The 13,415-nt window shown below is 34.7% G+C and overlaps 1 protein-coding gene across 1 annotated transcript; it reads left to right on the forward strand.

Moving 5' to 3' along the window:
* The first annotated feature begins 8,615 nt into the window (after positions 1-8,615).
* Positions 8,616-12,375, forward strand: LOC112460304. The gene is made up of 4 exons (XM_025024931.1): positions 8,616-9,862; positions 9,950-10,182; positions 10,276-10,988; positions 11,603-12,375. Exons 1-4 carry the CDS (start codon positions 9,229-9,231, stop codon positions 11,739-11,741), a joined length of 1,719 nt encoding a protein of 572 aa, XP_024880699.1. The 5' UTR covers positions 8,616-9,228; the 3' UTR covers positions 11,742-12,375.
* The last annotated feature ends 1,040 nt before the right edge of the window (positions 12,376-13,415 follow it).

Here is a 13,415-nt window from a genome sequence, read left to right on the forward strand (position 1 = left end):
CGTTGGAAGAATACCGCGAATGACATAAATCTCAATGTATATAAGCGATTGTGATGACCCAGAGATCAGTCAGTGTTAACCAGTGTTCCTCCCAAAGTTATCTTCGTTATCATCGTCATCGGAATCGATCAACGTTTTACTTGTCTTACTGTGCAAAAGTGCGTGAACCTATGTTCATTTTTTGTTTGTTGATCACGTGCGTGATCCACGTGAATGCGTACGAGAAGAATGGGATACGAAACATCAAGGATTACATCCTTGATACGGAATTACACAGGATACCAGTCGAACGCCAAATATTCAACTTAACAAAAAATGGCTTTAAAATCGACGTGAAGGTCGTCTCATTGACCAGGAATAATTCGGTGCAAAATAAAAATGATTCTTTTCCGAAGTTTCCTGTAAAAGATATAGGGAAATGCATCATTGAATTTTCGCTTGGTTGCATCAAGAAACGTTTTGTCCGTTTCTTAGAAACAGTAAGTCGCCTCGATGAAATCACATTATTTGGGCAAGATGTGAAGTTAGTGAAGAGCAGAACAGTACGTAGATCTGAGGCTCGATCTATGAATGACTCGGACGTCAGTATCGAGCGCAGCGTAGATGATTTCTTCGATTCCTATACTCTGCGGATCACGCTACCTAGATGGAACAGCAAGCGAGAAAAGAATCAGATCGATGTGATGTTTGACGAGACAGCTGTAGCAGAAGGTTAGCGCAACAGCCGTTAAAGTATAGACTAAAAAGATATCTTAAAAATATCTAAGTAGCACACTAAAATTTGTCGCGCACTTAAAATCTCTATAAAAAAACATTTTTAGAACTTTTATTTAAAAAATTATTTTTTTCTATATTACTAAATTATTAAATATCATTTGTTATAGGACGAGGAAAGAAAGGAGGCGGAGGCGGATGCGGTGGAGGCAAAGGCGGAAAATGCAAGATGATGATGATGGGCATGATGATGATGTTAAAAATGAAGCTAATAGGTAATACTATTTATCCCTTTCGTATTTTCCTGTATTTGCGAACATATTTCTATTATTTGAATATATATTTGTTGCACAAAGTCTTAAAATTACATCAGATTATGATAAAATATAATCAAATATTTCTCTTGAATACAATAGGATTGGCAGCGTTTAAAAGTATGATGATGGGCGGAATGTCTCTGATGCTTTCAATGATGACGTTCATGAAAGGGAAAGGCGGCGGAGGTGGCGGTCCTTGGAAAGGAGGAGGAGGAGGAGGAGGAGGTAAAATTGTCCTTCTCACGTTCTGTTTATCGTGTCTAATTAAAATAAAATACAGATACAATTAATTCTTTAATATTCTTACTAATTTTTGGTTAAACTTCTACTAAAAAATTTTGATAATTATAAATCGCGTTTTAACATCTATAGTGTAAGAAATCAATATACATATAAAAGCAATTTTTTTCAATAAAATCCATAAATAACACAAAATTTAATAATACTTTCGTAAAATATTAACAATAACAATTAACGTCTCTGATATCTTGACGGTTTCCAGACCAATACAAAGAGATAGTACTTCTTACAAAATCTTCGGGCGGTGGCGGGGGAGGGGGCGGTTGTTGCGGTGGCGGTGGCGGACCTAGCGATAGTTATGGTGCACCTCCACCAAGTAGTTATGGCCCACCCTCAGGAGGCGGCGGCGGTTATGGCGGAGGAGGAGGTGGATGGGGTCGCAGCTTCCACAAACGGCCAATGATATACGACAAAGAGACTAAGACAGAAATTGCGGATGGATCTAATTACATTCCAATGACAGGGGAAGTCATGTCGAATGCAGAAAGTACTGATTATCTGGACTATCAGGATTATCAAGAACCATCATCAATTAAAAATTCAAGTTCTGTAATTTCTAATTGGAACGCGCCAAGCTACACTGACTTCCACCAATACACGGGCCCCAGCGTAAGTACCGATTTGGCAAAGAATAATTTGAAGTCAGAAGCGACAGGAAATGCGAAAGCAGCGAAAGGAAGAAGTTTCATCTTTGACGAAAATCCAATCAATCCTATCAATATTGTAAATGTAATGGAGAAGAATGTTGATTCAATGACAACCACGAATCAACCTGTTGCTGACGTTACTCATGAATTTACCACAAATACAGTGTATATGGATGAATGGCAGGCTACAGCTGAAAAAACAAGTGCCAATAACGTGTTATCAACAAATTCGACTGCAGAAATGGAATTGCAGCAAACCAAGTTGCGGTCTAGGGATATACCTTTGTTACATAAAATTTAGATCTTTCATTATTAATTATATATGGCGTCATCGTGTATATGTATTTTTAAATAAATGGTACTGTAACTGTTACACAATTTTTGAAAAGATTTATTTTATTCCTAATATTCCAAATCCTTTTTTTATAAGAAGCAATTTAATGTATAAATATAAAAAAAGACTTTCTTTTTGATAAAATTAACATATTATTCTTATTTATTCATTTATTCTATTCTTATTTGTGTGAAAAATTTCTCATTTTACTCCTATAGAAATATTTTTATGAAGATTTTGATTGATTTTTGTCTGTAAAGTAGTGGCGCAATCTTTTGAAGAGTCTCTCAAGCTTCTTTCTATGACTGTCTAGTAAGTAACTGACCTTGAATGTTGCTGGAAGTATACGGAATCCGTTTTATCGAGTACACCTGGTATACCGATTGAGAAGCTGCAGCATGGCGAACCGATGACACTAGGTGTCGAAAACTATTCCTGTAGTCAATCATGTTCAAGATTGAACAGATGTGTATACGGATCGCCTTGAAGAACAGTTAAAACGTATTCACGACCCGTAACGGTTTTTCTTTTGCGTCATATTCTATAGATATTTTTATTTCATCGCTTTACGTCTTCGACATATGTGCGTATTTTTAAAGCAAAAAATCGGTCGCAATTATTTATGATTGAATCCTTTTAAAAATTTAAATATCATTTAATATCATTTAAATTTCAGATATCAACAGACTTCATTACAAAACTTTATTTTATTTTTTAGAAAATTCGTTAATTTATTCAATCTTTATCTAGCACATTTAATTGAATAAATCTGTGCTTCATAAAAACAATCACTAAAATAATACATTAAAAATTAAGAAATTTAATACATCATTTAAAAAATATTCTAATTAATTAAAGCTTATAAAATAATTTTTTGTTGAATCAAACTAAAACTCAAATAAAATTGACAAGAAGCGTGAGAAGTAAAGACTCCTTAGAAAATATGTAAATTTCATATTAATTAATCCTTAAAAAATTTGCTAAAGTATTATTTTGAGTTAGCTGCTGTATAAATATGATATGGTGCATCTTTGAACACACACAATACACACACAATCTTATAATTTAATGTTTTGTTTCACTTACTTGAGATTATCTGTTTGTGTAATACACAGTTATACTTTGCATATTGAATGTTATACACAAAATTCTTAAGTTGTCTGCGGTTTTTACTCGTGCAATGATCGACCTACATTAGTATGTTGACCGTCTGTTTGAGACTCACAACACGTAATCTTTTCGGTGGCAACGCGATCTGATTTGAAAAGAGAAACGGTAGACGGATTTGTCAGCCACATCAGAGTGGACAATGTGCGAGCGTGTGCGTATATGGTCGCGCATTTGATTTTCTCGGGGCGCTCTCCTTCAACTTCTTTGAAGGGGAAGCGCCTGCTTAAACCGTGAGCTTATCTGTCAATCACCGTTAGGTAACCTACTGATCAACAGCTGAACAGGATGCTATTGACTACTTCGCTACTTTTCGCGATTGATCGGGAAAATCGGTGAAAGTATTCGTGCTGAAATCTTCCTTGTGTCGGACTATTCCGGAAATAGGCGCAACTCTACGCCCGAGGATCACTTTCCTATAATGTTACCGCATCTCGGGATCAATCATTAAAGAGGATTTATCCAATAATGATTTTATTTTACTATCAATACATCTCATTTTGGAAATATTGTAATATAACATTTATACTACTGTCCTTCGGAAATATAAGTTTATAATTTTTTACAAAAATAGTAATAAAGAAATTATAAAAATAATTATTTTTATACCGAAGAAAATTTGATATTTCAAAAAAATTTTTATAACTTATTATTTGTGTTAATATTAACTTAACTTACATTACAAATATGGTTTGTTTATTCTTAATATTTGTTTCCGTGTACATATTTCATACGATATTTCCGTTTACTTGCTTATCTAGAGAAGTTTATTACAAGAGCCGAAAGCCATTTCCCTGTCTCAGTTGACGTAACGGAAATTGTGTAGCAGTCTATGTCTGCATAATATGAGGCAATGTGCAGTATGCTATTTGTTCCGTCAGAGACGGTGCGATAATACTGTATTCGCATGTCTCTGATTTGTGGTAAAAAGTAAGAGAGTAGGGGGGGGGGATAGGTAAATGGGTGAGTACTGAGTAAGTGTTGTCACTCTTTGTTACAGAATGAGAATGAAAAAGTTATGATTGATGCTTTGACACTTACAGTTAATCTTTCATCTATTCTTAACTGTAATATCTTTATTATAATTCTAATGTGCGATTAGTTAAAGATCTATTATTTACATATTTTATTTTTTACAGAATATACGTAATCAAATAAATCTTAAATTATTCCAAAAAGTAAGACACTCCTCGAAAGATGATTTGAAAAATATCTCTCCAATTAAATTATTGTGAGAAATAAAAAGTCGCTTTCTCTAAGATTCCTTAGTATATTGTTAGAAAGATCATAAATTTTGATGAACTTCGTAATTATCACTTACCATACAATAGATTCTTTTTCTCCGGCGCTAAGACATTTTTTTTACTCATCCAATATATGGCATGTCCCAGTTGCTTGGTTCACTTTGTACTGCACGTACAAACCAGTTTCGATGCACCGCAGACAAATACTTTCCGTTGGATCTGCTGTGGGCGCTGTGGCCGTTAAAGTTTACACTTCTGATTCACAATTGGCAATTTTCAACTACGTCTATAACTCAAAATACTTTCTAACATACGGTCACGAGCGACTGGCGCATCTCAAGTAATCTGCCACAGTCAGACCGGCACAAATTGCTTCCTTTTGTAAAGGTCGTCAGATACAATGTAATAATTAAAAAGCAGAGAGATTGGAAAGATTCACAGATATAGAAATCAACTACAAAATCACAAAACTATCAAATTAAATTTTATCGGATATATAATTTGCGTAGTAAATAATAGGTACTCAAAGAAAATTAAATTGTTTTTGAGAATTGTTTGTGCTGTAAATTATCTTCTGGAATAGAGATTCTATAATTTTACTTTTAATCACTGATACACTTTTCTATCTAATTAACCGTGCTACAATTATAGGTATTAAAAATTTTAGCGTTATTTAGACTGTGTTCCGATATTTACTGTCAATACTGAAAATCTATAGTTCGTGTCACGTACACTACAGATTTTCAGTAATGGCAGTGAATAACTAGCGGAACACAGCCTTAATAAAAGTAAAGTTAATGTTAAAATCTAACAAATATTAGACATTTCATACATGAGTTTTTTAAAATAATGGTATTACTTAAAGTAGGAACGAATTAAAAGCACGCAAACTTTAATAATGTAACTGTCTTCATTTCCACGAAATGGAAAAATATCCTGTAAATTTGTCACCCGCATTTGATAAATTATGACTAAGACGTAACTAGGTTACGCTGGAATGTTGAACGAGCCTCTTGTTCCTCCATGGGTATCGAGAGCTCTAAAGAAGTGAAGTAAAATAAGAGAGTGCACATGCCGGTATGCATATTATGTTTTGTATTCATCAACGGAAGAAAAACATATCTTTGCAGCAGAATGAAATTTCTAGTGTAAAATCCTGTTCCTGAGGAATGCGTCTTCCGCGTACGCTTGTTTTTCGGCAACGAACGCGTAAGCCGGCCACGTGCCACAACCTACCTACCTACCTAGCGCCTTACATTAGTGGGTCAATGGAATTCATCCGGTCAAACTGCGTCCTTCCATTCGTTTGGCCCACCTGATCATCTTGACCAATGGTTTCCGAGAGCCATTGAACTTCCAGTTTCTTCACAGACTGGTATCGATATATCTTTGACCTCCATATTTTTGAATTTAGATCATTCTGAGAGATAAATGCGCTACTTCCAAAACTCGTTTTTTACACAAGACACAATATATTCAGAAAACGTTTATACATGGGATAAACTAGATATTTAACATTAACGTTATTACATGTATAAAAATATATTAAAATTTCAAAATATGTCTAATTTGAGAGAAAGAAAGAAATGAAGAAAAGAGTAAGAAAGTATAGTGATTTAACATATTAATATAATTTTATTATATAAAAGAATTGTTCTTATAAAAAAAAAAAACAAGTTTTAAAACATTGCAAGATTTTTTTTATTCAAGTGTTTTTATAGTGGATGCAATGTGCAGGCATCTTCATATTTCAATAATCATCGTATTGCATAATCAAAGTCATTTATAAGTATTATTAGCGTATTGAAAAAGATATGTCTAGCTGTCACCTAGGTAGGTATATTAGATATAAGTTGGATATGAATTCCATGTATCTTGGAGTTACTTCTCTCCTCTCTAGCTGGAATAAGGAGAACACCTTCACCAGGAATCTATTAATGAAAAGCGGCTCGTGAGTAAGAGAGAAATGTAGCAAGGTGATGTTTACTTGATAATGTTTTGCAGATATTAATACGTATTGGTGATGATTTTATAAAGCAGGTTTTTAACTCAAACTATTAAGCGACTTTTTTCTAGACGCGTCTAGTTAGTAGTTACGCGATAAATAATATTATTTCTTAGAGTAAAAGTATATTGCGATATTAAACGTAGTTTTTCAGAGTAGTATTACTTGCGTTAACATAATTTTTTACATACTGTATCATAACGATGTTTGTGTGGTCCGACACTTATTATTATTATGCTTCAACACACTTACGATTTTACATTACTATTATTTTAATGTAGCGGTAAAAAAATATAGCGTATGACGCAGTATTAGCATAAAGAAAAAAATAAATCAAAAAATTATTAGCATAAAGAATAAATCAATCAATTAACTTGTGATTCATTTATAAATATTTTATTACATTAACGGATCTGAAAGTACCTTTAGATTCCTATATATGATACGTGTATAAAATTTGGAATAATTTAATTTATGATGGAATTGGCTACAAATATCAATGATCTGATGATTTATAATTGTATCTTATTCGAGGAATATTTTGGGGGAGAGGGGATAAAGAGTAAAATATATTCTGGAAGAAGGAAATATATTTCGCATTTTAAATTGATGTACATATTAACCTTTTTGTAAACAGTAAGTCTAAAAAGAGAGAAAAATGTTGTTTACAGTTATAAAATAACTTTATAATATATATCTGCAAATATTCTAAATATTTTATATTTATATATTAGATATATATCTTTTTTAATTCATGTTGCAACTGATTTTCTCCATTTAAATAATTTTAATATCATACTTTTTACAATCAAAATAACATATTAATTTTTACATATGTATATACTTAAAAAATTTAATATAAAATCCAGTTAGTATTACGTTGCTGTAGCGAGATAAGGAAGTTAAACTGGATTTGCACCGGGACGCATACCAGACTCACGCATAAATATTATATAAATCTATGCAATAGTTTAATTATATACTTTATGGGAAAAAATGAATTACAAAAAGCAATTGCAATTAATTTTTTATATGCAAATGCTATTGTATATTACATACGTATAATACACATCATATATTCTAATTGTATCTCATAATCTTACACTATTCATTATTATGCAAAAATTTATATTTATCATTATATGTATTCATTATTATACAAAAATTTATATGTCCGATAATAAGTAATGATCTCGTATAAGCTTACAATAGCTCGTATAGCTTACAATAGAAACGTAAAATCTTCTGCAATTTCATGAAATTTATTAATTTATTGATTCTTATCTCGTGCAAGCATATTGTATTTCAATACATGTAGCGTGAACAAAAATTCAAACCCAAGTTATATCGAATGAGCCTATTCATTAGTTGATCGACTCAGCCGTCATTGAGATCCAAAAATCTCGAGTACTCGCAACTGGCCGGCTCGCGTAGTCGTCCGTGTCTCTTGATTATACAAATAAAATTCAACCTGATCAGATCATCATAATCATAATATACGTAAACATAAATATTTTAAATGCCGGTAACATTTTAAATGTTACCGGATATTCTAGATGCTCTGAATATTGGAAACACGAGCACACGTGGTATTCATACTCAATTAGCGAAACAGCGTTTCCCGTCAGCTCATCCGGCTCGTCCTAAACGTACCCCACTGCCCACTGAATATTTATATATCAGACCTGTGGTCAGGAGTCGGACGGTCTTAAACGCGCGCGTGTAAGAAGCACAGGCCTGGTCGGTTGCAGTCCAAGAGGAGACGATAATGACCTTCCATGGAGGAGCTGGCCAACGCGACGGAGTAGGAGGGCCTTTGACACACTTGACGCTCAGGTGAATTGTAACCGAGAACGGAGAGGTTCGTGGTTAGTGCGAACCGAGAGATTGAACGTAGCGCGTCTCCACGAACGAGATAAAAAGAGAGAAAGAAGGTGAAACCTTTGAGACGAAACGGGTCAAAGGTGCACAGAGAAGAAGTCAAATACTACGGTGATGTTGGTGATGCGATTGACGGTAGTCAGCATGACGATCGACGTCTGCGATGCAACGTGATCGCGGCGACAGAGCTTACGTGACTTACGTCCGCGTCGCACCGAATTGCCGATCGCGAAGAAGAGGATCATCGATGTCGCTAAGAGGTGGGAGAAGGTCACGGTAGAGTTTTCGGCCAGGAGAGAAAGAAGAGGGGGAAGATCAACGTTGAACGTTGAACAGCGACTCCAATAAGTAGGAAGGGCGTGTGACGACCACGGGTAGATACCAAAGAATCCGACGTGCACGTGGACCAGTGATGATGACCCTTTCGCGAAATCAAAAGTGTACCGGTTCTAGTTACTAAACAAGTAGTTGGTGCCGGTCATATATATTCAGAGCGTGCAGTGCTTCCGGCACGCTACCTCACACCTCTGGTCATAGTGGTCATACGTAAACAAAAGTCAAATAAAATATATATGCATGTACATTAAACGTACTTAAACCTCCGTAAGTGATCCTGAAGATGTATCGGGGAACGACATTAATCCTGTTGTGTCTCTCGATGACGCTATCGTACTCGGAGTTATTCAGTGCTGAGAAACTTAGGCTGTACGCGAAGCTTCTGAAATTTAACACATTAAATATCAACGAAACCGGAAACGAGCTCTGGCACGGGCTTTTTAGGGACTGCAACAAGAGAGTGACGTTTTCTTGCATACAAAAAAATGCGTACACATATCTCGATAATGCATTTATCGAAAGGGACAATATCACCGTCTTCGATGGTCTTGTACTTACGAAAAACAATATCACTTATGATACGTGTTCCAAGACAGAAAATCATAACGATGTTGGCGAGAATCTCGTGGATGTCGATACGAATGACTGTGATGAAAATAAAGCGGCCGAAGAAATAAAAACACAAGATCGGATGTTTAATGACGAATCGCCACTCGAAGAGATCACGAACGCTCTGCGACGAAAAACAGTGAAATTTTTGTCAACGCGTAATTATGAAATTCAACTTCCGCAGTTTTACTTTGAGGGTACTACGGTGAAGATAAGTCCGCGCGAAATAGACGAGAATGGCGCTCTTATCAGGATAGACTTTGGAACTAATGGTGTAGAAGAGCAGGGACGAATTTTTAAGAAAATCAGTAAGGAAAATCAAATTCTCCAATATTTTTATTATTAGGGATATTATGGATGGAGAATATAATGCCCCTCCTCTTATTTTATTTTAGAGAAGTTCATAACGGCTAAATTGTTAACCAGCTTACTGGCGCTTCTTTTAATTATCAAGCTGATTAAAGTCAAGTTTCTATTCATAATTCCGTTCCTCTTCGGTGTGGGCGCTGCCAAGAAACTTTTCCTAAAACTGCTGCTGTTCTTCATTCCCGCATTCGCTCACATATTCAAGCTTTGCTCCAGCTACTATTCGAACCATGGCCCCAAGTTCCATCACCATCATCATCAGGTACGTTTGTGATCTTCGCATCTCAATTCTTTCGTATAAAATATTTTTATACAATATTAAATAATGTTAAAATAATCTAAATCTTTGTTTCAGGTAGCTCATCACCATCATCACGTGCCAGTTCCTGTACCTGTCCCAACGTTTTACGAGCATCCTCATCATGATGATACCACTTTAGACGGTTTCGCCGATTACAGCCATCCTCATCATATTCAGTATCGAAAGGATTTGGAAGAACTGAAGGAATGGGGTATCGAGCCTCTAAACGAACCCTACGAAGAATCCAGTCAACCTATAAATCGCGTAGTCCCGGCTCCGACCTCAGCTTCGGGACCGGTGTATTCGGGCTCATACGGATTGCCTCAATATGCGCCGAACGTGAAGCCGATCGCGTCGTCTTATCTGGACAATTCAGTTGCGGCTAATGCTCACAACTTGGCCTATTCCGCATACCGACGACCCGTAGCACAGCCAACTTCCGCTGTATTCTCGATAAGTCCGGGCCTCATGCCCGGTGCAAAGGCACCGATGAAGAACCCTTACGCGGTATTTGCGCCGAACATACGCCCGATTCACCATCAGCCTCAAAGGTTCTTGACACCTGTCGCAAGTGCCAAGAGTTCCTCTATTTCGCGACAGGACACGGAAGACGAATATTACGGGCCGATAATCGCTCGGCTGGAGGATATCTTCGGGCAGCTGAGATTCCATGGGGAGACGTGCAGAGAGATGCTCGTTTGCAGCATGTACAAAAATCCGGCGGGCTATTCGCCGCACAGTAACCTCGTGTCGAACGAACTCTCCAGGTATGAAGCGCAGTAGCAACTACGTGGCTTATCGATTAAATCGCGCATCACAAAGAGAAAGGTGGAGATCGCCCGCGCGCTCCGAATCACGTTAATCGGGTCATGTTGGTTTCTCTCTCTCTTTCTCTCTCTGTTTCTTTCTCTTTTCTTCATATCGTTCGTATTTGCCGTTTCTTAATGTCGGGAATGCGATTTCGCGCATCACGCTAGTCTTACCTAAATATATAGCTTTGAGCGTTGCGTCTTGCTTAGTATTTTATTAACAATTGGCATAATTTATGAAGATACTTTCAGTCAAGCCGGCTACGCGACGGACCGGAAATATAGTACAGTTCCGTTGCATTTATGACGTTCGTCGAGTAACTCGCTTACGCATAATTGCAGCCTTTTGAAAAGTAAACTTTTTATCTAGGAGCAACAAAATTACGTTTCCAAGCAATGCGCATATATTATCGAATTATTCCGGTAATGAGCAAGGAAAACAACATGAATCAGGTCAACGCGGCTCGAAACAAGCACGTTAATTGAGACGTATAATCTCTCACTATGCTTTTTAACACAGAGTGCCTTTTACGGATTGAATTAATTAAAAAAAATTATATGTATTTTTTCAGAGATCCGCAAGAACTCAGGCGTGATATAACAGAAAGTACGTCCAGTCAAAAGTTCTACAGATATGTGAACGCAGCCAGACACGGTCAAGATGGTGGAGATTGCCTTAAAACGTATCCCTGTCATAGTAATGTTGAATAAATGTCCCGTAACGTAAAATTTATATCGACTCGCATAATCTGCAATTAAAATATAACAGATATTACAATCCTGTATAATACTGCTGGACATATATACATATACTTGCTCAATGAGGCCGAAGAAATTACATTAGAAGCTCAGCGTCGTAACGTTGCGTAATATCTTTATAAGAAAGACCGACGATATACTGCCATGCATTAATTTATGAATACATGTATGAGACGTGTGTGAAGTTGTATGAACTCTAATTTTCCTATTAGAAAAGAAACTGGGGTGCTCTGCGAATAGCACCCGTCGTACTAATACTAGCAATTAATTTAGTTTATAAAATGCTGATCAATACGTTGAACGTAATATATCTTATTGTAATTTATGCCAATTTTTCAAATTTTATGACCGAATTTAGTAAGGAGTAAAATCGGTGAATTTTGTGATGGCGTGTCAAAGTTTTTATAGTTTATTGACGCGTTGTCAGCAAGATCACTGTCTCCAAGAATAATATCATTATTAGATATGATTAGATAATAAGATTCATACAATGTTGGATTATGTGGCATTTTATGAGTTAAGCGAGCTTTATAATTTTTAGATAATTTTTCAAGTAATACAGAAATTCATAATATTCTATGAAATTATCGGGAAAAATTGTACTAATTTAATTAATTTATATCCGGAGAACACAGATATCTTATAATTAAAAAAAGAAAAAATTTCTTTATTTGTGGAACGTAATATGACATAATTATTTCTTAATATTTATGTACAGAACAAACTAATTAGAACATTTAATGATAAATTTATCTTCTTTATGATTACTTACATACAATGGCATAAAAGATATTTAGATGCCGTTTTAATAAATTAAAAATATATTAAAAACATATTGCATTTTTGCATGATAAGTGTGATGTTATGTAAAAATTAATTAAAAGGTAGCGTTTAGTATATAAGAGCTATTTATTTTGTTAGATAATTAATCAGCTGCTGTTATACATTCGGGTGCCATACCCAATAAATGTTATAGTTGAACTTTATCTTAAATCTTCTTACTATACAAATATCGAAAAACACTGTAGAAAATGAACTTTTAATTAATTATGTGGCCTAATCGTGTATATTAATTTATGCGCAATAAAATATTAAATCAATGTTTATACATATGTATCTTTATACATTATCCTTATGTATATCTACATGTTTGTACTTAATAGTTTCAGTAGCAAATTATTCTTAAGTCACATGCCGACTTTTTAAATTAAAATAGTCTCAAAAATATTCTAAATATTCTATTTATTTGTTTCTTTCAAAAATTGTATGTGCAATTGTATGAGCGAGATAATTTTTCTCTCTCTCTCCCTCTCTCTTTCTCTCTGATAATAATAATAAAGAATATTTAAATTTATTTAATAAATTAGTTGAAATATATTATTGTATTATTATTCTATTTTCAGAGTTATTAAAGAAATCGTTGATTTTTTTAGTAAACATACAAATAATATAAAAAATATATAATATCTTTCTCAATATCATCATATTGTAAAATCACGTTCTCCCTACATCTTTTCCTACCTCTCTCTAGTAATTGTAAATATAACTATTTGTTTAATTTTATAAAGTATAAATATAATTATGTAAAAATATATGCTACAAATCAAAGTATCTATAATAAGTAAA

This window comes from Temnothorax curvispinosus, unplaced genomic scaffold, assembly GCF_003070985.1.
Source record: "Temnothorax curvispinosus isolate PA1 unplaced genomic scaffold, ASM307098v1 QBEX01010444.1, whole genome shotgun sequence".
Classification (NCBI taxonomy): Eukaryota; Metazoa; Arthropoda; class Insecta; order Hymenoptera; family Formicidae; genus Temnothorax; species Temnothorax curvispinosus.